Source organism: Leopardus geoffroyi, chromosome D3, assembly GCF_018350155.1.
Source record: "Leopardus geoffroyi isolate Oge1 chromosome D3, O.geoffroyi_Oge1_pat1.0, whole genome shotgun sequence".
Classification (NCBI taxonomy): Eukaryota; Metazoa; Chordata; class Mammalia; order Carnivora; family Felidae; genus Leopardus; species Leopardus geoffroyi.
The window spans coordinates 52,727,123-52,753,492 of record NC_059339.1 but is presented as its reverse complement, the minus strand read 5'-3'; the positions used below and the strand labels follow the sequence as shown (position 1 = coordinate 52,753,492).

The 26,370-nt window shown below is 35.6% G+C and overlaps 1 protein-coding gene and 1 pseudogene across 4 annotated transcripts in view; one reads left to right on the top strand and one right to left on the bottom strand.

The window, feature by feature from the left end:
• Positions 1-23,728, top strand: part of DSC1 (desmocollin 1) — a 357,596-nt gene extending 333,868 nt beyond the window's left edge. For 2 of the 4 annotated variants that reach the window (XM_045458574.1, XM_045458575.1), the window contains 13 exons: positions 297-452; positions 5,431-5,575; positions 7,161-7,327; positions 8,035-8,169; positions 9,593-9,778; positions 11,625-11,884; positions 11,968-12,110; positions 15,989-16,201; positions 17,662-17,904; positions 19,534-19,652; positions 20,150-20,395; positions 21,140-21,185; positions 21,267-21,454. In XM_045458574.1, the coding sequence (XP_045314530.1) occupies positions 297-452; positions 5,431-5,575; positions 7,161-7,327; positions 8,035-8,169; positions 9,593-9,778; positions 11,625-11,884; positions 11,968-12,110; positions 15,989-16,201; positions 17,662-17,904; positions 19,534-19,652; positions 20,150-20,395; positions 21,140-21,175 (2,049 nt within the window). In that variant the 3' untranslated portion in view covers positions 21,176-21,185; positions 21,267-21,454. Of the gene's footprint in view, positions 1-296; positions 453-5,430; positions 5,576-7,160; positions 7,328-8,034; positions 8,170-9,592; positions 9,779-11,624; positions 11,885-11,967; positions 12,111-15,988; positions 16,202-17,661; positions 17,905-19,533; positions 19,653-20,149; positions 20,396-21,139; positions 21,186-21,266 lie in introns of all 4 variants that reach the window. The other 2 variants (XM_045458571.1, XM_045458572.1) reach the window with 1 other exon arrangement.
• Positions 16,316-16,954, bottom strand: LOC123588181 (annotated as a pseudogene).
• Positions 23,729-26,370: the final 2,642 nt, after the last annotated feature.

The following is a 26,370-nucleotide window of genomic DNA, read 5'->3' as shown; positions in this document are numbered from 1 at the left end:
AATTACGTGAATAGGAATTGTAAAGGTATAGCTCCAAGATTTCCCATAAATATGCAGATCACTCAAAAGAATTTAGGATCCAATAGATGATTGAGTTTGTGGCTTTGCACATTGCAGAAGATGAATAAGAATTTAGAAAAATATGGGAGATGATGAGAAAATAAGTAAGGGAAAGAAAGAGTAGGCGAATAGGAAAGAAAGGAAGTGCTAAAAATGGAAACATCACCACATATTAGGTTGAAGATGTTTATCATCGCATATTTGTTCTTTTCCTAAATTGTCACTTATTGTTATAGGTCCAATCTGATGCTGCACAGAACTACACCATCTTTTATTCCATAAGTGGACCAGGCGTGGACAAAGAGCCCTTCAATTTGTTCTACATAGATAAGGACACAGGAGATATCTTTTGTACGCGAAGCATAGACCGTGAGCAATATGAACAGTTTCCGGTAAGATTATTGGATTGTTTATTCAGAATTACCTTTCAAATAACTGTATTAATATTTTCAATGCTGCTTATTTGCATATTAGAAGAATCAATTATTTGACTTAATATTTAAATATTATCAATATATAATATAAACTTCAAATTTCTATTAGTACCATTGATAAAGAAAGATAATGGATATCATAAGAGAAGAAAGGGGAGAAAATGTAATGATGGGGCACCTGGGTGGCTCAGGATGTTAAGTGTTAGACTTTTGATTTCTGCTCAGGTCATGATCTCACGGTGAGTTTGAGCGTGGAACCTGTTTGAGATTCTCTCTCTCTCCCTCTCTCTGCCCCGCCCCTGCTTGCTCACACTTTCTTTCTCTCTCTCTCTCTCTCTCTCTCTTTCTCTAAATAAATAAGTAAACTTAAAAATTTTTAATGTAATGACAGAATTTTAAATGAAAGGCTTTGATCTATAGAATCTTGGGACAATAGTAAATTTTGTTGATCTTGAATTTCCCTATAATAGCATCGTTCAACTAGTCTCAACCTGACTGTACATTATAAATCACATGAGAACTTTCTAAACACTACTGATGCTCGGGTCATTTCCCAGAAATTCTGATTCAATTGTTCTGGGATGGGGCCCAGGCAATTAAAAATTTGAAGTCACCCAGTGTAATTCTAAACGTATCCTAAGATTGACATTCACTGCTTTAACTTCTTGAATAATATTGTGCTTCTTCTCTTCTCTCTGACTATCCTCCAGCCATGAAAACCTTTGATATTTATTTTCCTTCTTTGGTAATCCAGAATAAGTTTACCAATTCCTCTTAGTCTATCTAATTTGACCCAAAGGAAAATTTTAGCTCTTCTGAGAATTAAATATTTTTTTTTCTGTTTCAAACTTCACGTATTTCCTTATGTTCGGATGTCTAATCTGACATACAGGAGAAATTCAGAGTGCGTTTCAGGGAGATGATGAATTAAATTGTTTAAGCATTAGGATATGTGAATTATGAGTATAATGAAAGAACTCTTTGATAAAGGAGTACATAAAAGGGAAAATTATCTCATACTTGGGCAGTCCAGACAGTAACATCTTAGATATCTGGAACGTAAGTAGGAAGTGGTAGCCGCATAAAGGCAGCCGTGAAAGAAGTTAATGATTGGGGGTGGGGTGGGGTAGAGGGTGGACACCCTATCCTAAGGATGTCAAAGCACCGTATAAGGTGGTGAAATTTTTAGAACAATACTAACGGCCCACTTTAGGGATTTCATAATTAAATTAAATGATTGGATCAGAATGACGTATTTTCTTTATAATTTTATGCTCCACCCCAATTCTCTGAATAAACATATTTATTCATAATAATATCAAATCATTACTTTAAAAAATAGCTTACATATGGGTGCCTGGCTTCTCATTCAGTGGAGCGTGCCATTCTTGACCTAGGGGTTGTGAGTTTGAGCCCCACATTGGGTGTAGAGATTAGTTAAAAAGAAAATCTTAAAAAAATAGCTTGCATGGACTCTTACAGGAAAGGTGTGTTAAGCATTATTGCAAACATTTTGATCTATCTAGAAAACAAATAAATAACTGATAAATATATAGATACAGATGTGTGTATGTGTGTGCATGGGTGTAAACATGTAAATTCCCTTTTATAGCTTCTTCACAAGAAGAAAAGATCTAACATTAGTAGTCTCTCTTGAGGAGAAAAAAAGGTGCATACTCTGTATGCTACAACATACATTTCATTTCTTATTCTGCTGATAACATTCTGCTTTTGGATTTTGGAATTTGGAGGTCTTCAGCTGCTTCCCACTGGATCATTGCCAGTAAAAAGGAGGAGAGAATAGTTTAACTTTAAAAATAAGTTACATTGGGATGCCTCGCTGGCTCAAGTTGGTAGAGCATGTGACTCTTGATCTCAGGGCTATGAGTTTGAGCCCCACATTGGGTGCAGAGATTACTTATAAAAAAGTTACTTTGCTATTTTTTAACATCTTTTAAAGGATGAAGGAATAAAATAGTTTGGAGTTCATGCTTAAAGTGGCTTTTGGCTAATTTTTATTTCAGAATTACCAATATTTCTCTAGTTCCAATTAACATAGGATTGAATTGATATTAAGAAATATCACTTGCAAATTAGTAAGATTCATAAAAGAAAGTATAACAGATGTAAACATGATGCAAGTTCTGAAATCACTTGAGGCAATATAGAATGGAAGCCTTCTTTACCAACATAAAGGTGCAAATTAAAATATGTCTTTGCGGCACCTGGGTGGCTCAGTCAGTTGAGCATCCGACTTTGGCTCAGGTCATGATCTCATGGTTCTTGAGTTCCAGCCCCACGTCAGGCTCTGTGTTGACAGCTCAGAGCCTGTACCCTGCTTCGGATTCTATGTCTCCCTCTCTCTCTGACCCTCCCCGGCTCACACTCTGTGTCTCCCTCCCTCTCAAAAATAAACAAACATTTAATAATAATAATAATAATAATAATAATAATAATATGTCTTTGCTTTCCTATCAAATCAATTTCACTCATTGCTTTATATTGGAAAGCTTATTTCTCTGGAAATTAGTAGATCTTCAGTATCTGCCACTTTTTCTTTTAGCCTTGGACGGGCCACAACCTTCAAGAATTTGTTTCCTTCTGCATTTTATGGGCTTCTAATAGTTCTCTTACCTACCTCAGAGCTGTTGCCATCATTAAACACCATAATATTGGTGATTTCAATATATAAACTGTAAAGCTCTTTAAAAACAATTCTAGTGGCAGATCGAACAATACACATGCTATAGGATTTTGCCTTCAAAGTAGGATTTTGATGGGATTTCCCAACTTTTTGCCTTTATATAACCTATATATAAATGTTATGTGTTAACCAGTTATTATTACTTGAAATAGTTCAATTTTATTGATTATTGAGAACAAGTAACCATGAGTCTAATTCAATACATATCCTTTTTGTGCTCCTGTTCTCTCACGTGCCACCTGTTATCATGTTTAATCTTGGCTTGTAAATATTTTTCTGGATGAGTGGCACCATTATTGCAGTTTGAGGAGTTTGTCTTAAACCATTAAATTCATCTTATCTTTCAGGGATGTGTATAAGGCCATTTTTTCCAAGTTTTTCAAAAAATAAGAAGAGGATTTTCTTCAATAATTCCAAGTTATATATGAAAGAAAGCAGTTATAAACACTTTTCTCTTTGAGTGTTGAGGATAATCTGTATCTTTTGTAAATACATAGGGGAAAATTGGGTTTCAGTGTAATCCCTTACCTATCCAACCAGAGCCTTATTATCTTGCAACATGTGTTTCTTTTCCAGTCTCATAGGTCTACCCATTGTCTTTATATGTATGTTGCAAATCACATTCTGTACCCACTCAGCTTTGGTGGCACTGCTCTCTCCATAACTCTGCTCAGTCAACATTAGATATCTTTCATTACAAGGTCAAACTCAAGTCCCCACTTCTGTTGGCAACTATTTGCATCTTCTCAAAGATAAAGAAAATTTCAGCAAATTGCAGTGCGAAAGGGCTAAAAGAAATGAGATTCTCCAAGCTACAGAAGAATTCAAGGGAGAAACAATATATCAAAAACACACCTGAAATGTAAATAATACTCTTCTAATTCAGCTAAAAATGTGACTGATTTTAAAGTATAATATTCTATATTATACTTCTTTTAAACAATATTCATATACTTGAATATATATGATTATTGCTTTCAGTATAAAATAATGGGAACTAAACTTTAAAACCATTACTATTATTGAGTTTTTGGAACTGTTGCTTTAATGACTAAATAAGAAAGTATATAAATAATTTCTTTATTATTGGAGTATAAATGGATTCCCCTCGGGAGCGAGGCTATGCTTTAAAGTTTAGCTATATTCCTAATCTGGATCATCCTCTCTACAATAATGATTTCAGTTTTGATTTATTTTGGAGATACTTAACTCATCACTGGTAACAAAATAAAACCAGGTACCCAAAATAGTACCTGGGATTCTGTCTCGCTTTCTCTCTGCCCCTCCCCTGCTTATGTGTGTGGGCTCTCTTTGTCTTTCAAAATAAATAGATTAACAAAATTTTTTAAGGATTTAAAAAGAGATAATGGATGCCAGAGACACAGAAATGCCATAATCCCTAGAGCTTGGCAACTAATCAGGCTATTGAAAGACAGGGAGGAGTTAAATACCTGGAATTTTAATCCTGGTTCATTTTGGAAGATGGTCACAGCAGGACCATCAGGAAGAATTGATTGTTCCGAAGAACTGAATTAATACAGAATTTACCTTGGACACATTTAGTTGGTACTGTCGGTGAGAAAATCTATTTAGTTCAATGACTATTTATTGAACAATTGTTATGCATAAAGCATATAAGAGGTAGAAAGAAATAAATTGATGGTGTTTACAAGGAAAACACATTAAATCCCAGCTTTGGGGTCAAGATATATTATTATGAGATTGAGTTTGAAGTATGTATATGATTTTATTGGCACTTTTAATACATAACAAATATATATTTATGATAGAAAAATGAGAAAGTACACATAAGTAGAGAAAATAATTCATAATTGGATCACTGAAGATAGTTGATATCTATGTATACATCTCTGCAAATCTGTAAATAAATGGAATCCTGTTTTTTGTAGACTTAAAAAAAGTACTTGTCATTAGCATAAGTGGGGGAAATTTGTGTGCTCTAACAAGCAGAGGGCATGTGATTAATTCAGAGAGCAGAGTAGCCTCATTCTGGGGTGCATGGTACCTGGTGGGAGAATGTGAACACTACAAGAGTTTCAAAGCCATAAGGTCATTGTCTGCGCTGGTGTGTTTTCCATCGCTTAAGTTCTTAGTTACATATTCTTTTGTGGAGGACTTTTTAAACATCATGTCTTTCCCCATCCTCTAGGCCTAATTTTGTGTATCGTTTGTCATTTGAGAAGGAGCTGATGGTGTTTGTCTACCTTTCAGCTATATGCCTATGCAACCACTGCAGACGGCTACGCGCCAGAGTACCCGCTCCCCTTGCTATTCAAAGTGGAAGATGATAACGATAATGCTCCATATTTTGAAAACAAAGTGACTATCTTTAGTGTGCCTGAAAATTGTCGAACTGGTAAGTTCCCTTCTTAGAAAAACACTAGATTTTTGCTTTGATTCAGCTCCTCAGTCATGCTTGAAACACAAGTATGCGAAACATTTAAAAATGCTTGAATGTCAGGGGTGCCTGGCTGGCTTAGTTGGAAGAGTCTGTGACTCTTGATCTCAGGGTTGTGAGTTTGAGCCCCATGTGGGGTGTAGAGATTACTTAAATAAATAAATATTTTTTCTTAAAATGCTTGAATGTCAAGGGTATTCTACATGAAACTTTGTAGTCTTACAAGATCATATACTCTTCAGAGGCAAACCTTTTTGCCCTCATTTCTTCGATGCTCATATAGAAGGCAGCTGAATCCGCTATGAATATGAACGTGTGACAGACAAATGCTGTTTATGTTTTATGATTTGACCATGTACATAGGTGTCACAGATGCCTTTATAAAGCAATAAATAATTTGAATCTTTACAAAGTTTCAATAAATGTTCAAGGACCCAGAAATAGATCATCTCATGGAAATGTTTATCTGACTTATAAAAATAAATATATTGCTTTATTTATTTATTTAAAATAAAATATATTTTATTAAAAATAAATATATTGGCGAATTTTTCATACAAATTAAAAAAGCTAAACTGGCTTAATGCTCTTAGGCAGCCAAGACTGTGACCTAGGCACATCAATGGGCATAGGACTATGAGGTTTATTTTAAAAAGAAAAAAGTTACAAGAGGGGTACCTGTGTGGCTCAGTTGGTTAAGCATCCAACTCTTGATCTCGGCTCAGGCCATGGTCTCACGGTTCATGAGATTGAGCCCTGTCATCAGGCTCTGTGCTATTCGCTAATTCTATTAGCTTAGAATTCTATTAGCTATTAAGTATATTAGCTTAGAATTCTCTCTCTCCCTCTCTCTCTGCCCCTCCCACACATGCACGCTGTCTCATTCTCTCTCAAAATAAATAAACTTTCAAAAAAAAGTAAAAAGTTTCAAGAAATGCCTCATCCATTCTATTGTCATTATGTATGCATGCATGTTTAATATTGTTCTTTCACAGTGAGTAGTTTGGTAAAGCAACATTTCTAATACACTGATTTCTGGGCCGTAAAGCTTGTCCAAATGATATTCAGACTGCTACACAGTGTATTAATAGTTACCTGCATTACTTGAATATTAACAATTCAGCACATTTATTAAAATATCAAAGTGTAAAATCTTTCTTATCATATTCCAAGCTGTGCTATTCCTCTAATTAACATTATCAAGTTCAGCTATAAAAGAAGATATACAGAGAAGGTCCCATCCAAAAATAGTCCATGAACTGGGGTGGTGGGTAGGGGGGAAGAATTTGAGAACCGCTGCTACCAAGGGTGGGGTGGATATTCTCAAATGTGTGGAATATAAACCGTGTTATTCATAGCACCCACATAAGTGAAGTTTCCAAGTAAGGGTAGCTTGGAGTTTGGGAGAGCTTTAGCTGCTCCACTAACCTGTAAAATCAATCTACTTGCGGTTTTGGGGAGAATATATTACAACCATACCTTGTTTGTAATTCAATTATATTGCTCTTTTAAATTGTTGATGATATTGCATTTATCTAAACAGGAACTTCAGTGGGACAAGTGACTGCCATAGACCACGATGAACCTGACACTCTACATACTCGTCTGAAATATAAAATCTTACAGCAAATCCCAGATCATCCAAAGCATTTCTCCATACATCCAGATACAGGTGTCATCACCACAACTACACCTTTACTGGATAGAGAAGTAATGAGCTGATTAATTAATTTTACAATCACTAAGCTATATTTAAACTGATAATGGGGGCGCCTGGGTGGCGCAGTCGGTTAGGCGTCCGACTTCAGCCAGGTCACGATCTTGCGGTCCGTGAGTTCGAGCCCCGCGTCAGGCTCTGGGCTGATGGCTCAGAGCCTGGAGCCTGTTTCCGATTCTGTGTCTCCCTCTCTCTCTGCCCCTCCCCCGTTCATGCTCTGTCTCTCTCTGTCCCAAAAATAAATAAATGTTGAAAAAAAAATTTTTTTAAACTGATAATGAACTCCCAGAGAAGTTACAATAATGCATCCTACAGCCACCTCCCCCAGCTGGCTTCTATACAGGCTGTCCTTAGGGCTTTTCTGATATTTTCTTTGTCTCTACAGAGATTCGGGGAAAAAACAAGATATTAGACAAGTTCTCACTTAAAATCATTGACCTAATTTGATGTGAATGATAGAATAGCTTTACATTTTAAAATGTTAGGTTAGGTACATCAGTTTTCTATTGTACTGACTAGCGAGTCTCTTGTTCTATATTTATATTTAAGGTGGCCTTTTAAAAAAATAAAATAAAATAAAATAAAATAAAAAGAGTGTAAAATAATCAGATCCTAAGCAATGGCTATGAGAATTATAAGTTATAGGAAATATAAGTGTTCGTCAATGTACCTTTTTCTTTTCTTTTCTTTTCTTTTTCAGAAATGTGATACATACCAGTTAATAATGGAAGTGCGAGACATGGGGGGGCAACCTTTTGGTTTATTTAATACAGGAACAATTACAATTTCACTTGAGGATGAAAATGACAATTCACCATATTTTACTGAAACATCTGTGAGTACATCTTTGTATTTGTTTACCAAGGTTCACTTACTTTTTCAAAAAAAACACATCTGGAATTTGGTAGCTCTGTGAGACTACACATTTTTGGTTTTAAGAGCTACTGCTTACAGATGACATATAAACAAAAAAAGATTTTCTGTGACAATAATTGAAGGACCGGGCATTTCTAAATGCTAGGGAAAAAACTATTCTCTTGGCTGTCTAATGGCCTCTTAACCCTTGATGCTTGCTGTTCATGTATTCATCATTTTCTGGGATGCCAAAGTCTGTTAGTGATGCCTTGGATTTAAATTCCTTTTATAGAGTACAGGAGAAGAGGCCCTCTCTCTGGTGTCTTTCTCACTTTAACTTCCTAAGATGTTAAAAAGAGACTAGCTTTGTGTTTTCTGCTCTGCTGGGAGATCAGTAAGTACAGTGTGTACCTCCCCCCCTACCCCCCCCCCCCCCCCCCCCACCGCCATCTATATGCAGAGTCTTCCAACATCACATAGGAGCAAACTTTCCCTTAGGAAATACACAATACAAGAAATATATACAGGATGATACTTCCAGGAAATGGTTTTTCTTTCTTGAACTTTTAGTGACTAATCTTCATTTTTTCATTAATCTATACCAGAGAACAAGTTAAAGAAGAGAGAACCCCTAGTGATAGGTACATTCATAGACTGTTTTATATGGATCCCTACAACTTTTAAGGGTATGTTTATCCCATATTTTATTTGAGAAAATGAAAAGTCAGTTAAACAACTTGCTCATGATCTCATACGTGTAGACCATGTAAGAGAGAAAACTGGGATTAGAATTAAGATCTGTTATACTTCAAAGGCTATCATCCCTCTATGAATTCATCTTACATCTCTAGAGGATTCTGATTTACTACTTTCTTTAGTCTTTTAATTAATATAATATGCTTCTGTAAACATTTATTCTTTGGAGGAAGAGGAAAAAATGTGATTTAATTTCTCAAAAAAGGAAAAACTTTTTCCTTAAAATGTTTGCTAGTGAATCAGAAGTAAGTTAAAAACAAAAATTGGCATAGTAACAAATCATCCAGTAATAATAAGAAATCAATGTAGGTTATAATTATCTACAAATATTGAAAGTTTAATATGTTCATATAAAAGGGGCCAGAGACTGTAAATATTGAGGGGATTCAGAATAGAGACAAATCTGAGGGCTTGAATGATTTAGAGAAGTTTAGAAGTTAAGACATGAATTAGTCTTTGAAGAATGAGTAAGATTTCAAAAGTCAGTTTAGTGAGAAGTACACTATACATGAAATTTGTAAATTCTTTCCAATATATGATTGCACGTTCTCATATCACTTTGTTTAATTTTTCTTTAAATGTAAGTTTTAGAGTAGAAAATCATGTTAATGCTATGAATTTGTAATAACAAGGGACAATTGTTTTAGTATTTTACAGAAGTAGAAGAAAACAGAATTGATGTTGAGATTTTACGAATGGCGGTACATGATCAGGACTTGCCAAACACTCCTCACTCAAAGGCTATATATAAGATCCTACAGGGAAATGAAAATGGAAACTTCAAAATTAGCACAGACCCCAATACAAATGAAGCAGTCTTGTGTGTTGTCAAGGTAAACAAGAACAAAAAAACGATCAAGCAATATTTTAAAAAATACTAACTTACACTTGGGCATTGCTATCTACATATCTATATCTATATCCTATGTACTATATATCTCTGTATGTATTTGACTGTATGTATGTGAATAGAGACAATGCTGAAATGATTTCTATTGGTTAACATAAATGTTTTCTTATGATGATTTTGTTATGATGATGATGATGATGATGATGATTTTACCCTCATCTTCATTCTTAGAAGGTAGGCATTAGGGCACCTGAATGACTCAGTTGGTTAAGCATATGGCTCTTGATCTCAGCTCAGGTCATAATCTTGTGGTTCGTGAAATTGAGTCCTGTGTTAGGCTCTGCCCTAACAGTGAGGAGCCTCCTTAGGATTTTCTCTCTCTCTCTCTCTCTCTGTCTCTCTACCCTTCCCCTGCTCGTGCTTTCTCTCTCTCTCTTTCAAAATAAAGAAAAAAAAAGAGGAAGAAGATAGGCATTATGGGTACAAAACACATTGTTCCATACGTGGTGAAAACCAAGGCAGAGAAATACTGTATTAGTAATCAAGTATTAGTCTTAGAAGAAACCTTAGATACCCACTTGTCCAAATCCCTTATTTTATGGAACACAAGACAGAAATAGAAGAATCACTACTGGAAGTCAAACCTCTTGACTTTTCATGCTCATATTATACTTTTACTTTTCTATAATGTACAAGACAGACTATTAAATGTTAAGCAGCTATTCCTATTCTTTCTCCTATATTTGAGGTAGCCAGCATTTGGGGATTATAAAAATTCAGTTGCAATTAGTGGCACCCAGAATGATTACTTGAACTAAATCTGGTTCTTTTTTCTCCCTTCAAAGTACTAATGAGGCCCAACCCTGCTTAGCTTCTGAGATCAGATGAGATCAGGCGTATTCAGGGTGTTATAACTGTAGACAAATCTGATTCTTTTCAGAGTACTTCTTTCCAGAACCCTCATTAACCTGTTGCATAATTGTCCTGATTAATTTCTTAGGGACAGTGTATTTTCTTATGTACTCTTGTGCATATATGCACTCTTGTGTATATATGCACAAGTTGTACTTTCCTCCTAAGATTGTTAGAAAATGCCATTTAATTATTATATTGCTTTTTCTTTCTCTCACTCGTCTTGTTCTTTCTTGGGTTTTTTGTTTGTTTCTTTTTGTTTTTTTGAGGGGTCTAGGTTTCTTTCTCTTGCTTTCCTTTTTTTTTTTTGTTGTTCTGATAGATTTTAGTCTCTAATTGTTTAACTTTTGTTTCAAGATGCTTCTTATTATTCAGTTCAGAACTGAGCACTTTGATTAGGAGCTATACAAACCTAAATATAATCATTAAAAAAACATAAATATAATGTACTTCAGTAATATCATAACCTTTACTCATACACTCAAAGCAACTGCTCCATTATAGCCAAATCTCATGTTCTAGTAGTCTAATTATTTTATATATTTCTATTTATACTTTTTATATACCTCTTAGTTATCACTGTTACCTCATTTGATAAATTTGGATTTATTCAAACATTTATTCTATATTTCTATTAATATTTAAACCTGTAATGAAAAAAGTGAAGGCAAGACATTCTGAAAGAAAAGGGAGAAGAAAAATTGGTTGACTCGTCAACAATTTTGTATTTGATAGTGTTTGTTTCTTATTATAGGAAGTTAACTATTTGTCTTTAACTACATTAGCATCTGCTTTGGGTAACATTTTATATGCAAAAATGATACTCCTTTTTGTGCTAAAACTTGGAATCATACTTATAAGTCTTCTGTTATATACAGTGCTCCAAATTGACTGATTAAAGTATGCTTATTGAACAGCCATTGAACTATGAAGTCCATCGTGAGGTTGTTTTGCAAATTGGTGTACTTAATGAAGCACAATTCGCTAAAGCAGCAAACTCAAAAGCTCCTACTATGTGCACTGCAACTGTCACTGTTAAAATTAAAGACAGTGATGAGGGCCCTGAATGCCAACCACCAGTAAAAGTTCTTCAGAGTACAGATGGCCTCCCGATTGGAAAAGAACTCCAGGGATACAAAGCGTTGGATCCAGAAACACGCAGCGGTGAAGGCTTAAGGTAACATATTCTTCAAAATGACATATTTTGAGATTATGTTCAATCTTTGGTTTGAGCATTTACATTTGATTTCTAAAAATTAGGTATAAGAAGATAGGAGATGAAGATAACTGGTTTGAAATTAATGAACACACTGGTGACTTGAGAACTATAAAAGTGCTAGATAGAGAATCAAAATTTGTAAAACACGACCAATACAATGTTTCCGTGGTTGCAATGGATGCAGGTGAGTACAGTTTTCTAGAAATACAGGATGTATCTTTAAGAAAATCTTGGGGTGAACTTTGTTTATTGCCAGATCCAAATTTAGTGTGAAATATGTTTACACTGACTGCTCAATTTATTGGAGACCACCCAACATCAGCTCTAGTGCGTCAGTAACGCATAGCTAGGAGGCGATGAATGAATGGCCAGAGACACGGTGGCCTCCTCCAGGATCTCCGTTCTTCAGGAGTACAGATTTAGATTATTATGGTTTGAACTTGCTGAAAGGGTTTAACCCACCTATAACAGTGACTCAAGGTAAGTTTGTTCTGAGCGTCTCATAATGGGTAACAAAGCACTTAATCGTATTTCCTAAGAAATGATCAATGACTCTTCAGTCTTTTGCTGTGGCTTACAGTCCTGCTTAATTCTAGAACTTTTCTTGTGAAGAAGTGTCCTTCAGATATCATAAAGTAGTGTTTTCAAAACCCTTTTGAATGAACACTCCTACAGTAAACCATTTTTGAATGTGCACCATTGTAATGTGTGCCCTGACAGTTTTGTTTGTTTTGTAATGCAAGTGCTTGCCTGACTTAAGCTTTGATTGCTAAGGCATCCACTTCAAAGATGGCTATCTGCCATCTAGTCTGCCAAGAAGACTAGACAAAGACCCAAGACACATCCCAATACCCCAAGCTCCTTCATTTTGCTTCATCTTGCTTGCTTTCAATAACTGACCACTGGGGTTGCTTGTGTTTTCACTTCCCAGTGCTTTAAATTCTTGCTCCAATGTTTTAAATTCACCAGTAAAGAATGAGCTCCAGAAACCCTTAGCCCCAACTCTTGACCCCGATAAAAGCAGTACCCCAGGCTTGCTTTTTTTCTTCCTGCCCACAACAACCTTGCTGTGTGGCCTCAGATGAGCCACATAATTTCCAGGACCTTTTTTCTCCAAAAGCCTCCTGATGGCTATGGCACCTTGCAATCATCTAAGAACCACAAGGGCCAGTCCAGCCACAAAATTGGTTATCCACTGGCTGAGATCCGCACACAGCAACCTCCCTATATTTGCCAGTATGTTTGTATACATGTGCTACTATTGCTAATGTATATACCATAAAAATATACAAACAAGCAATTGTTAAATGTTATTCCCATGTGCCCAAAATACTTAGGTTTCAAAATCTAAAAGAAAATGTAAATGTGGCTATCATTACATAACCATGTACATATGATCTTCCCTTCCTCTTGATATCTCTCACACAGGCTTTTGATGTAGTTCTTTCAATATAGGAAGGACAAAAAAGCTACCAAAAAATGGTGAAAACATTAGCTGAGAAATATGATGTTGCCACCACTCTAAAACCATGGGCGATTTGCTACTCTTATATAAACAAAAGTGAAATCTGAATGATTCAAGAACATGATTATTATGTCATTCAGAAGGATTTATTTCTCCTCATTTATTCCACAAATGTTGACAGTCTAGTAAGTTCCAAGTACCAGGCATGTTACCATGAAAACTAGAATTCATAACACTGGGCAAATTCTCACATGATACCAGTTAAAAGACTATTAAATTCTCATAAGAGGTTCTTGGTATGACAACTTTCCCCATAAATGTATGGATATCATAAGAGGGAGAAATCAGTTAAGAGCTGCCCAGATTAAAGGATAAAGGGAGATTTCAAGAAATGAAGAAGGTTGGTGATAGGAAAATGAAATACTATTTGAAGAGAAGGAAAATATGGAGAACAGAAATATGAGAAATTAACTTTGTCTTTGGTTGCTAAAAGTACAAGGAAATGAAATGCCAAATCTAAACTGTAAGATTCTATGTCCCAGGCTCATGAATAACCTGGGTGTGCTCAAGAAGAAATAAAGACATAGATATTACAAGTATTAATATAAGACGATATGGTGACACCAATGCTTTTGTTCATTTGAACTTTAATCCATTAATCTGTATTTCCAAGGACCAAATATGTAAGTAATTACTTATAGTTCCACGTGAACATTTACTTTTGATGCTCATAAATATTTCAGGATGATGACCCAGACATTCTTCTAGCTTTCCTAGAATCCAATTTATTTGCTTTGTTTCTTGTGTTAGTCTTCTTTGTTAAGCAGGCTGGTTTCCCCGCTGTCACTCTAGAAAACACTGTTTTATACACCCTCTGCCTAGTGTAGCACTGTCCCACCCGTTTGAGATTCAGGTCCCTTAACTTCAAATGAATGGCAGTGACATCTGTGATTGTTTCCACTCGTTTGTGTTCAGGTCTTCTCTTAATACTTCATAAGGCCCCCTTCCCAGGGAATAATATGTTAATTATCACAGGTGATGTGTCTTCTCTATAAAAGGATGTTTCATTGTTTCTCATTTATATTCTGTTCCTGTAACTAGATTGATTGTGAAAATTAACACATCTTTGTTAGTTTGGTGATTTTGAAGTTGTTACTTGTGTTCAGATTTAGCTACAAATTTCTGGAAGTATCAAAATGTTTGTATCCTATTGCAGATTTCTTACTAGAAGACCTAGATCTTTCTTTTATTTGTAGATATTTTAAAATTTGTTCACATAGAATAGTTTCTAAATAGGTATATAGTGGGTGCCTTTTGTTAAGTAATTTAAAAGTCACTTTTAATAAATTAATTTTGTAGTTAATTCAACAGAAAAAAAAATCACTAAAGCATTCAAGATACCACTTAAGTCTTATTTCAAACTAAAAATGGATGATATTTATGTATGATTCACCTTATAGTGGTGTTTATGATAAATGCATCATATACGTTCAAAATTTAGACTGGTATTCGAAGCAAAAAAAAGAAAACTTATCAACTATTTTTTTGTTTATTTCAATTTTGAAAGCTTGTCATTTATTGTAGTTTATTATCCTATCACAAATGATAAATTTTAAACTTGTTTTTTGAGCTGCATTATCGTTTAAACACAAATAATGGGCAATGTTGTCATTAAAAATATTTATGGAGACTTAATGTATAAAGTATTAGTACAATACCAGTGGCCATCTAGAGATGAGTAAGAACTCCTATTGTCAAAAACATATTTATTGAATGAGGGAGGGGGTGCAAATTTATTTTTATAGTTTATTCAACTAAGTTTTTTGGAAAGTATAAAATAGTAATAGCATTACTATTATGTTCAGTGTGTTAGTATGAAGTTATAAGTTAGCGAGTAAATGCTGGGAAGATCAATAGGCTATCAAGGTGAGTATGACTCAGTTCTTAGGACGAACATGTTCACAGTTCAGTGTGTGAGTCAATGATGAGCAAAGTGCTGTGGGAACTCAAAGGAGAATATTGCTACCATTGTCCATATAAGTCACAGCAAGTTTCACGAGGAGGCGATATTTGAGGGGATTCTTGAAGGATAGCCAGATTTTGTCAGGCAAAGAGAAAGACAAAAGTATTCCTAGCAGTGGCAACAGAATGTACCAAAGCAGACAAGAAGGAGCACACCTCGTGGGTTTGATAAGTTTCACAAAGTCTGAGCAAAGAGGATGTGAGGAAATGAGTCAGGAGAGGAAGTCAAAGGAAGTGACTGATGACCAAAGCCTTTGTATTTCAGGATGAATATATGCTCTTCAGAAAGGTGTAAGAAATCAATTTTATTTTCAACTGGTTGCTCTGTAGTGATATTACTCATAATCTCATACCTTTTTATTTTAAAAAGCACCTCAAGATACCTGATGCAGCCATCAATCTTTAAGGAAGAGTGACATGTCACTATTTGTACTTGTAGCAATAGTATTTGTGCTCTAAAAAGTGTGTGAAATTCAAGTTCAGATAGCCAGTAGAAAGCAGATGTCATCTGTGTAGCGTAGAGATGTTGAAAATAAAATCTTAAGTAAAAATATGCTGGTTTTAATTTTTCTTAGCTGGCAGATCATGCACGGGAACCCTGGTAGTTCTTCTGGAAGATAATAACGATCACCCACCGCAAATTGATAAAGAAGTGACAATTTGCCAGCATGCTAAGGATTATGCCGTTCTCGAACCTGTAGATGCAGATGGACCTGAGAATGGTCCACCTTTTGAATTCTTTCTGGATAATTCTGCCAACAAACTTTGGAATTTAGAAACAAAGGATGGTATGTAATTCTGCTTAATCTTCTAATCATTAGGAACTTAGGATGGCTGATGATGTTGACATTCACTTTAGTTCATTATGATAAACATTCATTTTAGGAAATTATTTTGTTGATCCCCCAAAAAGGTAATACCTTGCCTTTTATTTATTTATTTTTGAAAAACCCTTGTTAGCTTTAATGAACCTCCTTCCACATGGCTTCAGGCTACCAGGATGCAGAGCCCCTCACCCCACACCCCACTGTAGCTTCTCTGCTCTTCTACTGGAGAACCTGGACTTCACGATGACAGGCTGTCTGGGGAGCTTTCCCTTCCCCAAAACTTTGCAGTAGCCCGATCGGACCACATCAGTGATGGGAGCAGCTCCAGTCTTGTTTTTGACAGCACGTACCCAAGTCTGCTCACTGACTAAAGTCCACGCTGTATCAAGGTTATCCATTGGGCAGAGCTCTGGTTCCTCTTTACCTGGTAATGCCTCCTACCAACTTTTCCAAAGTGATGTAGGTGATATTTGTCGAAGTTGATCCTATGAAATTGATCCTATGGTGGTGCATGTCACTAGCATTATTTATTACCCTGGCCTCCTGGCTGCTTCTGGGACTTGCTGATGCAACTGTGGCTTTGGCTCATGTGACCCCGAAGGTTCTGGGTTTTCCTCAGTGTGGATGGCATGTTGCAGCCCAGACAGGAACAATACCTTAATTTTTTTTTTTTTTAAGTTTATTTATCTTGAGAGAGAGAACCGGTGGGGAGGAGTAGAGGGAGAGGGGGACAGAAGATCCGAGGCAGGCTCTGTGCTGACAGCAGAGAATCAGATGCGAGGCTCCAACCCAAGAACTGTGAGATCATGACCTGAGTCAAAGTTGGACGCTTAACAGACTAGGCCACCCGGAGCCTGAATACCTTACTTTTTTTTAAAGAAATGGATAATATATTTATGTTTAGACTTTTGTTCCAAATATCTTTTAAGAAAACATATGAATATAATATGTGAATAACATTAAGTATAGCTTAGCCTAATATAAGTGGAGAGTAATATTAATTAATTTTCCTAGTTTTTCAAGAAATCAAAATCATTTTTAAGAAATAAAAATGAACCACTAGCGTTTTTCCTTTAAGCTAAATCCTGCACCTTCTCTCCTCCTCCCTCCACCCCAAGAATACCAAGGAAGAATAATATTGCTATTGAAAGGTCATAGGGGTGCCTGGGTGGCTCAGTCAGTTGACTGTCAGACCTCAGCTCAAGCTATGATCTTGCAGTTTGTGAGTTCGAGCCCCGCATCAGGCTCTGTGCTGACGGCTAGGAGGCTGGAGCCTGCTTCCGATTCTGTGTCTCCCTCTCTCTCTCTGCCCCTCCCCTGCTCACGCGGTCTCTCTCTCTCTCTCTTAAAAAAAAAAAAAAAAAAAAAAAAAAAAAAAAGTCATATAAGTATATTTTTTCTCTGCATTTTTTTCCCTCTAGGTAAAACTGCCATTCTTCGTCAGCGACAAATTCTTGACTATAACTATTATACTGTGCCTATCGTAATAAAAGATAGACATGGTTTAGATGCAAAACACATGTTAACAGTGAGAGTATGTGACTGTACAACCCCATCTGACTGTAAGATGAATATTAAAAATGTGAGAGATTTTAAGCCATCAAATGTAATACTTGGAAGATGGGCTATTCTTGCCATGGTGTTGGGTTCTGCATTGCTGTTATGTAAGTATAATTATCTAGAATGTATTAGTTGAAGTTTTATCTAATATTTAAAATATATATATGGTAATTCTTTTTTTAATGGCCTTTGTAGCCTTTGGTAAATGTGTCCTTTTGAAAATCTTGTATGTACTATATGACTTGGGGTTCGGATTCACAGAAGAAACTTATCAGCAAGAGCAGATTAAATTCAAAGTAATTTTCAGAGGTGTCCCCTTAGTTCTTCCAATGATAAGCTGTGAGATACTGGATAAATCATTTCCGCTTCTTTGAGCTCATTTTTCCATAAGTAAAACAAAGAGGTTGCAGAAAAGTAATGTTAAGATTCCATCCCATACGAAACAGTCTTTTAACCAGTCAAGTTTATGCGCAAAAAGAACAGTGAAGAGTACTTCCAAAACTCACTTAGATGTTTATGCTCAATGTTATTAATGAAGTGATTTAACATACATTTTTTTAAGTTGATTTACTTATTTTGAGAGAGTGTGTGAGTGGGGGAGGGACAGAGAGAGAAAGAATCCCACGTAGGTTTCAGACTGTCAACACAGAGCCCGACATGGGGCTCCATCCCATGAACCTTGAGATCATGACCTGAGTGGAAATTGGGAGTGGGACACTCAACTGACTGAGCCACCCAGGCGCCATGATTTAACATACATCTTAAGAAGACTCCAATGAGAGGCACCTGGCTGGCTCAGTCAGAGGAGGCAACCCTTAATCTCTCAGGATGGTGAGTTTAAGCTTCACATTGGGTGTAGAGATTACTTAAAAACAAAGAAATAAACAAACAAACTTAAAAAAAATAAGAAAAGAACATTAGAACTCTTAAAAAAAGAAACAAACAAAAAGGAACCCAGTGTGTGGAAAATGGTCATATGGTAAGCCACTGAGGAAAAGTAATGCATGCAAAGAATGTTAAGATTTTGCGTTCTTCAAACTGTTGTTTTAGAGATGCAAAAGTGATGGAAATCACTCCCCACACTTCTGTGCCCTTCCTTCCACTCACACTCCCTTTCCTTTCTTTTTTAACAGTTTATTTTACTCTATAATCTATCTGCATTTAGAGACTTTCCCCATTGTCTTTACTGTGTCCTAACTCATTGATTTGAGTTTCAGGTGAAATAGGATGTTCCCCTTAGCACTATTAGTAGTCGGCATACACTTTCAAAATTGGGCACTGGTTTTATGTAAATGCCTTACATGTTTGTATTTATGCCTAATACCCTTTAAGTGGGTTCTGTATGGATTTTAAGTACCAACAATACAAGCTTAAATTTCCATCAAAGGGAGTTGCCGTTTGAGTGTGGAGGAAATAAGAGAATCATTTAAGTTAATTCTGAACTTGGGAAGAGACTTGTTAATAAACTATGCTCACTTCATCCTTATTACTTTTTATTGATTTCTTTCTCATTTAGCCTAATAATCTCAATAAGACAGAGATGGTCTATATATGAATACATTTGTTAATATTCTGTTTTAAATTTTATGACCCAAAGAGATCTCAATTTATGGAACAAAATTTTTTTAAAGTTCTGTGAAGAAACTTAAAAAAAAAATCATACGATTTAAGTGATTTAATATATACTTGCATGAAAAAAATACTATTTTACTTAAATGCTTTTTCTTTTTTAGGTATTCTGTTTACTTGTTTCTGTGTTACTGCTAAGAGAACAGTAAAGAAATGTTTTCCAGATGTAGCCCAGCAAAATTTAATTGTGTCAAATACTGAAGGACCTGGAGAAGAAGTGATGGTAAATTAGATTTCACTTTCCTATGAATTGTTTGGTGATGGATGATAACAGTTGATTATCATGTAGTAACAGTAATAATAATAACAGCTAATGTTTATTGAGCACTTACTATGCCAAGCAGAATTTCACATGACCTGCATGCATTAATTCGTTTAAACCTCATGATTCTATTGTATTACTTTCATAGGACTGCAAAGAATCACAAACTGGTAGTTCCTGTATTATGGCAACATAAATCACATCTTCAGTTGGCATTCTCTCCATGTGTGCATGTCTGTGTTTAAATTTGGCCTTTGGATTAGGGACCCACCCTAGTTGAGTATGACCTCATCTTAGTTTAACGAAATGCATATCTAATGACCTGTTTTCAAACAAATTACATTCTAAGACCCTGAGGATTAGGACCTCAATATGTGAATTTTGGTGGGGAAGAAATGAAAGCAAACTGTTAGCTTCAATTTGATTCATTCATTTTATAACTCTAACTTTATTTTTAGGAAGCAAATATTAGACTGCCCACACAGACATCCAACATTTGTGACACAAGCATGTCTGGTGGCACTCTTGGTGGCCAAGGAGTCAAAACACAGCAAAGCTTTGAGATGGTCAAAGGTGGCTACACTTTGGATTCCAGCAAAGGAGGTGGACATCAGACCTTGGAATCTGTCAAGGGAGCAGGACAGGATACTGGCAGATACACATACACAGACTGGCACAGCTTCACCCAACCTCGGCTTGGCGAAGTGAGTGCCCATGTCTTCAAGATGATATTACATGAGAGTTTAAACACGATTTATAAGTCAGGACTTCCCAAAAGTTTTACTCTCCATGCACCAAGAACTCATCACCTTTTTAGTGTTTAATTACCGTAGGTACAGATTTCAGGCCCAAACCCAAAGGCAAAATAATCTTTTAAAGTTTAATTTTTAAAATAACATTTATGAAACTACAGAACCATCTAGGAGTGGCAAATGTAGACGTGTTTAGGAAGTATAAAAAGACCAATAGCTTCTTCCCCCCAAATTAGCAGGAAGATCACCTGGAGTGAAAGATTTATGTAGACTGATCATAAATTGTAAATATTTTTTGGTGTATTAAATCTTCTGTATAGTCATTAAGTACCGGCTACCAGCATCAATCAGGTAGACTGTTAAGTTTTTATTTTGGGTGTTAGTTCCTTGTTTCATGTTCAGATTAATCAACATTGACTAATATTAGCCACTTTAATATATTACATTATTATCACTATATAGTAATGTATAAACAGAAGAATCATAACCTATATTGGTCCCCCAAATACTTGAAGAAATTACAAAAATATGCTGCAACTATGCAAACCTTATGTCAAGTGGGAAATTGGAAGTTAGCTTTGTGATATGTGTGTAGCTTTAAGTTTCATAAATGTGTTCACTAGGAGCATTTATATATCTGCTATATTTTCAGAATGAATATAATACAGACCAATCATGTGCATTTTTTATATGTAGGAATCCGTTAGAGGACACACTCTGATTAAAAATTAAACAGTAAAAGGTAAATCAAAGACATTATTTTTAAGCTAATATGTTTAGGTGTTTTTAAAAAAATAATAAAATGTGCTCTTTTTTGATACAGAAGGTGTATCTGTGTGGACAAGACGAGGAGCATAAACATTCCGAAGACTACGTTCGTTCGTATAACTATGAAGGGAAGGGATCTGTGGCCGGCTCTGTAGGCTGCTGCAGTGATCGGCAGGAAGAAGAAGGGCTTGAGTTTCTTGATCATCTGGAACCCAAATTTAGGACGCTAGCAAAGACGTGTGTCAAGAAATAAAATGTGCGTTTTAATGGAGAAACATCTACAAATGCATATGCAGGAGTTTATTAAATGTAAAATGATAGCAGCATCTGCTAATATGTTTGTTTATTGGAGGTAAACTTCGAGTCATGTATAGATAAGGATACTATAAATACAAAACTCCTCTAAATTCTCCTCGTCTGCTGTAACTTCCATGTTCTCTAGAAATAGAAGTTTCATGTGTTAATTTTCTTTTATATGCATGTATATATTGCCCTTTTCAGCACTGTGCTGTGTGCTTTCTTTCATCTTCCGTGTGGGAATTTATGGTACCCTGTATGCTATAGAAGTGGATGGTGGGAGAGCTGGGTATTGTGGAGGCAAATGAGAAATGAATTTTAATTTTAGATGAAAAGTAAATATTTTCTTCAACAACATGGGGAGGTTGCTCTTAGAAACGCTCTTAGAAATATTGTCTTTGGTGCCAGAGAATTGATTCCTCTACCTGAGTGGCTATGTATTGAAGAATTTTTAAGTATTCATTAGTACAGTCTTCAGTTTGGTAAATAGGTGTTCATTTCTCACTACACTTTTCACCCTGCGGAGGTGTTCCCAGTACTGTGCTTTCAGGGGCCTTCAGCGCTTGGTCCTTGGAGCTCTGTCCATATGGATGCGTAATCAGATTCCTACAGCTTCTGGACTGTGGGAAAGACAGGAGCAGAAGAAGCTCAGGGCAATTTGGGCCACAGAGATTTTGTAAGGATCAGATGGGAGGATGTACTATTACCTTTTTAAAATGTAAATACCTTGGCAAGAACATGCACTCTCTAGTTTGACAGAGGCCCACCATCTTCAAGCATTTGTGAAACCAGCCTGGAAGGCATTAGACTTGCAACCCTGATCCATGGTGCTTAGACCTTTAAATATGCTAAAAATGGAATGAGTATCCGTAATAGAATTTAATACTCTGGTTACATTGGTAATTACTTTAAGAAAATTGAAAATCGGAAATAATGAATTTCTGGCATGTAAATGTTAAACCATTGAAATGAATGATGGATAAATGGACACAAGCTAATAAATTATTTTGAATATATAACATCTTAATAGGATATTACATTAATTAATTTAGAAAGAAATATCCATTTAAATAATATTTTAATAGTCTTTGTGCCAAACTCTATAAATTTACAGTGACAGTAGATATCACACAGAAATTTCTCATTCAGACAAAAAAAATGTTTCTTTTTTAAAAATCTATTAACTGGTTAACAATTGAAAAAAGAGTGGTGAGTTTTTAAAATTTTGTAAGTAAAATTTTGTAATTAGTCCTCTGATTCTCAATTACCGCTTTGAATTAAAGGTGTTTCTTGATGTGAAATTGGATATTAGAGCAGAATAAAAAAGTAGTTTTAATAAATAAGATTTTATTTTATAGGATGTCAACAATGTATGATTTTTATAGCAATTGTGAGTAAAATAATTTTGGGGGATAATGCAATTTCTGTTGTCTGACATATATTACGCTAAGAATAGTACCAGTTTTGAAATTTTTAAATATAATGTTAAAATTTGGAATATATTCAGGCCATGTTATATTCTTGAATACAGGTGCAGAATGTTTTTTGAACAATTAAAAATCTTTAGCTGAACATTAACTTATATGTGTTAGTTTATGTTTTCATTTCTTACGTTTACTTAAATAGGAAAGAGAAATTTTATATCTGAACTTAAAGTACAATTAGAGGCCAAAGGTTAGCAAAATAAGACACTTTAAAAATATTAGCAGAATTGTTAGAAGGTGTGGAAAATGAATTTGTTTAAGCAGTTTTGGCTATTATAAATATTTTCAAATATTATTAAAAATTATCTCACAGAGGAACTATGACTTGTCTTTCATTTAGGAAATTCACATTCTCTGTTTACACTCAAAACTAAATGTTATTTGTATGACTGAGAAAATTTATGAAACTCCATTGTACTGTTGACCAACTTAGTTTGTTAATAAAACGTTGTATTTTATGGATTATTTCATATAAGTTAACCATCAATTGTCAATAAGTGAATCGGTATGAATTGTTTTTCCGTAATTAAATCTGTAGTTAGGGAAAATATACAATTAAATTTTTCTTATCTTGATTCAGATCTCAAAGTATTTCATGTGAAAAAATTCCTTGGGAGCACCAAGATAGATGAAAATTGATATAATTGCTATGATAATTGGCTTTGTTAAATACCTCTTTAACTTTGCCAAGCTTTCATTTCCCCTGAGTTGATTAAAAATGTTTTATTAAACTTGGTATCTATGCTTATGCTTACTTTTAGAAAATGGAATATGCTGTGTTATTTGGAAATTGCTCACAACAGATGTTTTAGAGTTGAGGATTTTTATGATCACAGAAAAGAAAAGCCAACTCCATTTTGTGGTGTCTTAGCTTTAAAAGTCCTGTTCCAGTAGAAAACCCTCGGTTAGATTAGGGTAATGAAACAAAACAGACCGTGTGTATTGCTAAACATCTCTGGTCTCTTATCTGCTTTTCTAGTAAATCCAAAGGAACATTCCATTTGTCCAGATACTGCATTTGGTTTTCTGCTTACACAGGGAAAAGAAAATAAAACTGTAGCAAGGGAAAACATTACTAAGAATGGATGGACCCCTGTATATTTTGTAAGGTTCAGTAAAATTAAGTGAGCATAATTTAAAAAAACTCTTTGGTAGTGTTGCATTAAAAAAAAAATAAAAATAACCACACTTAATCTGAAATCCTTACCACTAACAATAAAATTACCACTTCCAACTATACAAATAGACTGTTTTTTTTTTTTTTTAATGTTTATTTATTTTTGAGAGAGAGAAAGAGACAGAGTATGAACAGAGGAGGGGAAGAAAGGAGGAGACACAGAATTGGAAGCAGGCTCCAGGCTCTGAGCTGTCAGCACAGAGCCCTACGGGAGCCTTACCTCACATGTGGTAAGATTATGACCTGAGCCAAAGTCAGACACTTAACCAACTGAGCCACCCAGGCAGCCCTACAAATAGACTGTTTAAGAAGCATCATAAAAACAAATATATGAAGTACATTCATAACACACATTTTGTAGATATTGATCAGATTATTTAAAAATCTTCACTGTTAAAGAACAAAACTGTATGGGGCGCCTGGGTGGCTCAGTCGGTTAAGTGTCTGCCTTTTGGTTTTGGCTTGAGTCATGATCTCCTGGTTCATGGGTTCGAGCCCTACATTGGGCCCTGCACTTGAGCTGCGGAGCCTGCTTGGGATTCTCTGTCTCTCCTCTCTCTCTTCTCTCTCTCTCTCTCTGCCCCTCCTCCACTGTCTGTCTCTTTCTCTCTCTCTCTCTTTCTCAAAAATAAATATTTAAAAAAAAAAGAACAAAACTTTAACTGAGTAAATTAGAGAATGTAAATGGCTTTATTCAAGAACTCATGAATTTGTCAGCTGCCCCACTAGCATACCACAGACAGATGCTACCATTGTACAAAATGGAAAGTTTTTATAGGCAAAAGGAGAGTGTGAGGGTGGGGGGTGGGGGGAAAGGAGAAAGTCATTAGCAAAAGAAAAGCCAGGCAAGCGTCTTATGCAGATTATCTCAGTAATGCTAATCAGGAAATTTCAGATTGACTCTTTAAAGGTCACATTTCTGGGAGAGTTTGAAACTGAAATTAAGTCATGGGTTGCCGTCCTAGGGGCAAATGACTCTATTTTGGGCCTGTTGTTTCTTTTCCAACACTATTTTTTTTTTTTTTTTAAGAGAGAGAGGAAGCGAAAGAGAACACCATGGGGAGGCAGGGGCGGGGCATTGTGAGATCCTGACTTGAACGGAAATCATGAGTCTGATGCCTAACCTAAGCCACCCTGGAGTTCCCCCAATACTATTCAAAGTAGTTTTTTTTTGTTGTTTTGTTGTTTTCTTAATTTTTAGGGAGAGAGAGTGAAAGGGGCAGAGAGAGAGAAGAATCCCAAGCAGGCTCCATGCTCAACAGAGCCTGATGGCGGTCTAGATGCCACGACCCTGGGATTGTGACCTGAGATGAAATCCAGCCAACCACTGAACCACCCAGGAGCCGCTAAAGTAAGGTTTTTTTTAAGAATAAAATGTCCCTTGAAAACACCAATCTACAGAGTTAAAAGTTATTTCCAGATTGTAGAGGAAAAAAAAAAATTAGAAACAAGTATGGCCTTTCTCTGTATTTGGCCCAACAATACATAGGACCTCAACATTTACAAAAAAAAATTTTAATGTGTATTTATTTTATTTATTTATTTATTTATTTATTTATTTATTTTCAATGTTTATTTACTTTTGAGACAGAGAGAGACAGAGCACAAACAGGGGAGGGGCAGAGAGAGAGGGAGACACAGAATCCCCAGCAGGTTCTAGGTTCTGAGCTGTCAGCACAGAGCTGGACACGGGGCTCGAACCCACAAACTGTGAGATGGTGACCTCAGCTGAAGTAGGACGCTTAACCAATTGAGCCACCCAGGTGCCCCTGGACTTCAACATTTTAAAAATTTATTTATTTTGAGAGAGAGAGAAAGAGAGAGAGACAGAGAAAATCTCAAGCAGACTGTGTGCACAGAGCTCAATGCTGGGCTCAAACTCATGAACTGTGAGATCATTACCTGAACCAAAATCAAGAGTCAGATGCTTAACCAACCCAGGGAGCCACCCAAGCACCCTGAGGACTTCAACATTTAAAATAATTAGTTGTCAGTGTGTAATAAATAATACCTATAATTTTGGAATGTTCTTATTTGCCTATGTTTAGGGACCTTTAAATGCTATAACATGGAATTATTAATATTAAAAAAAGCTTCAAAACTTCGCTGGAGATAGCAAAGGTTTGACCTAGAATTCATGCCAAAAGTTCAGGTAGTATTATTTTCTGCCAAATATAGTACAAGAGAATCTAAAAGGAACT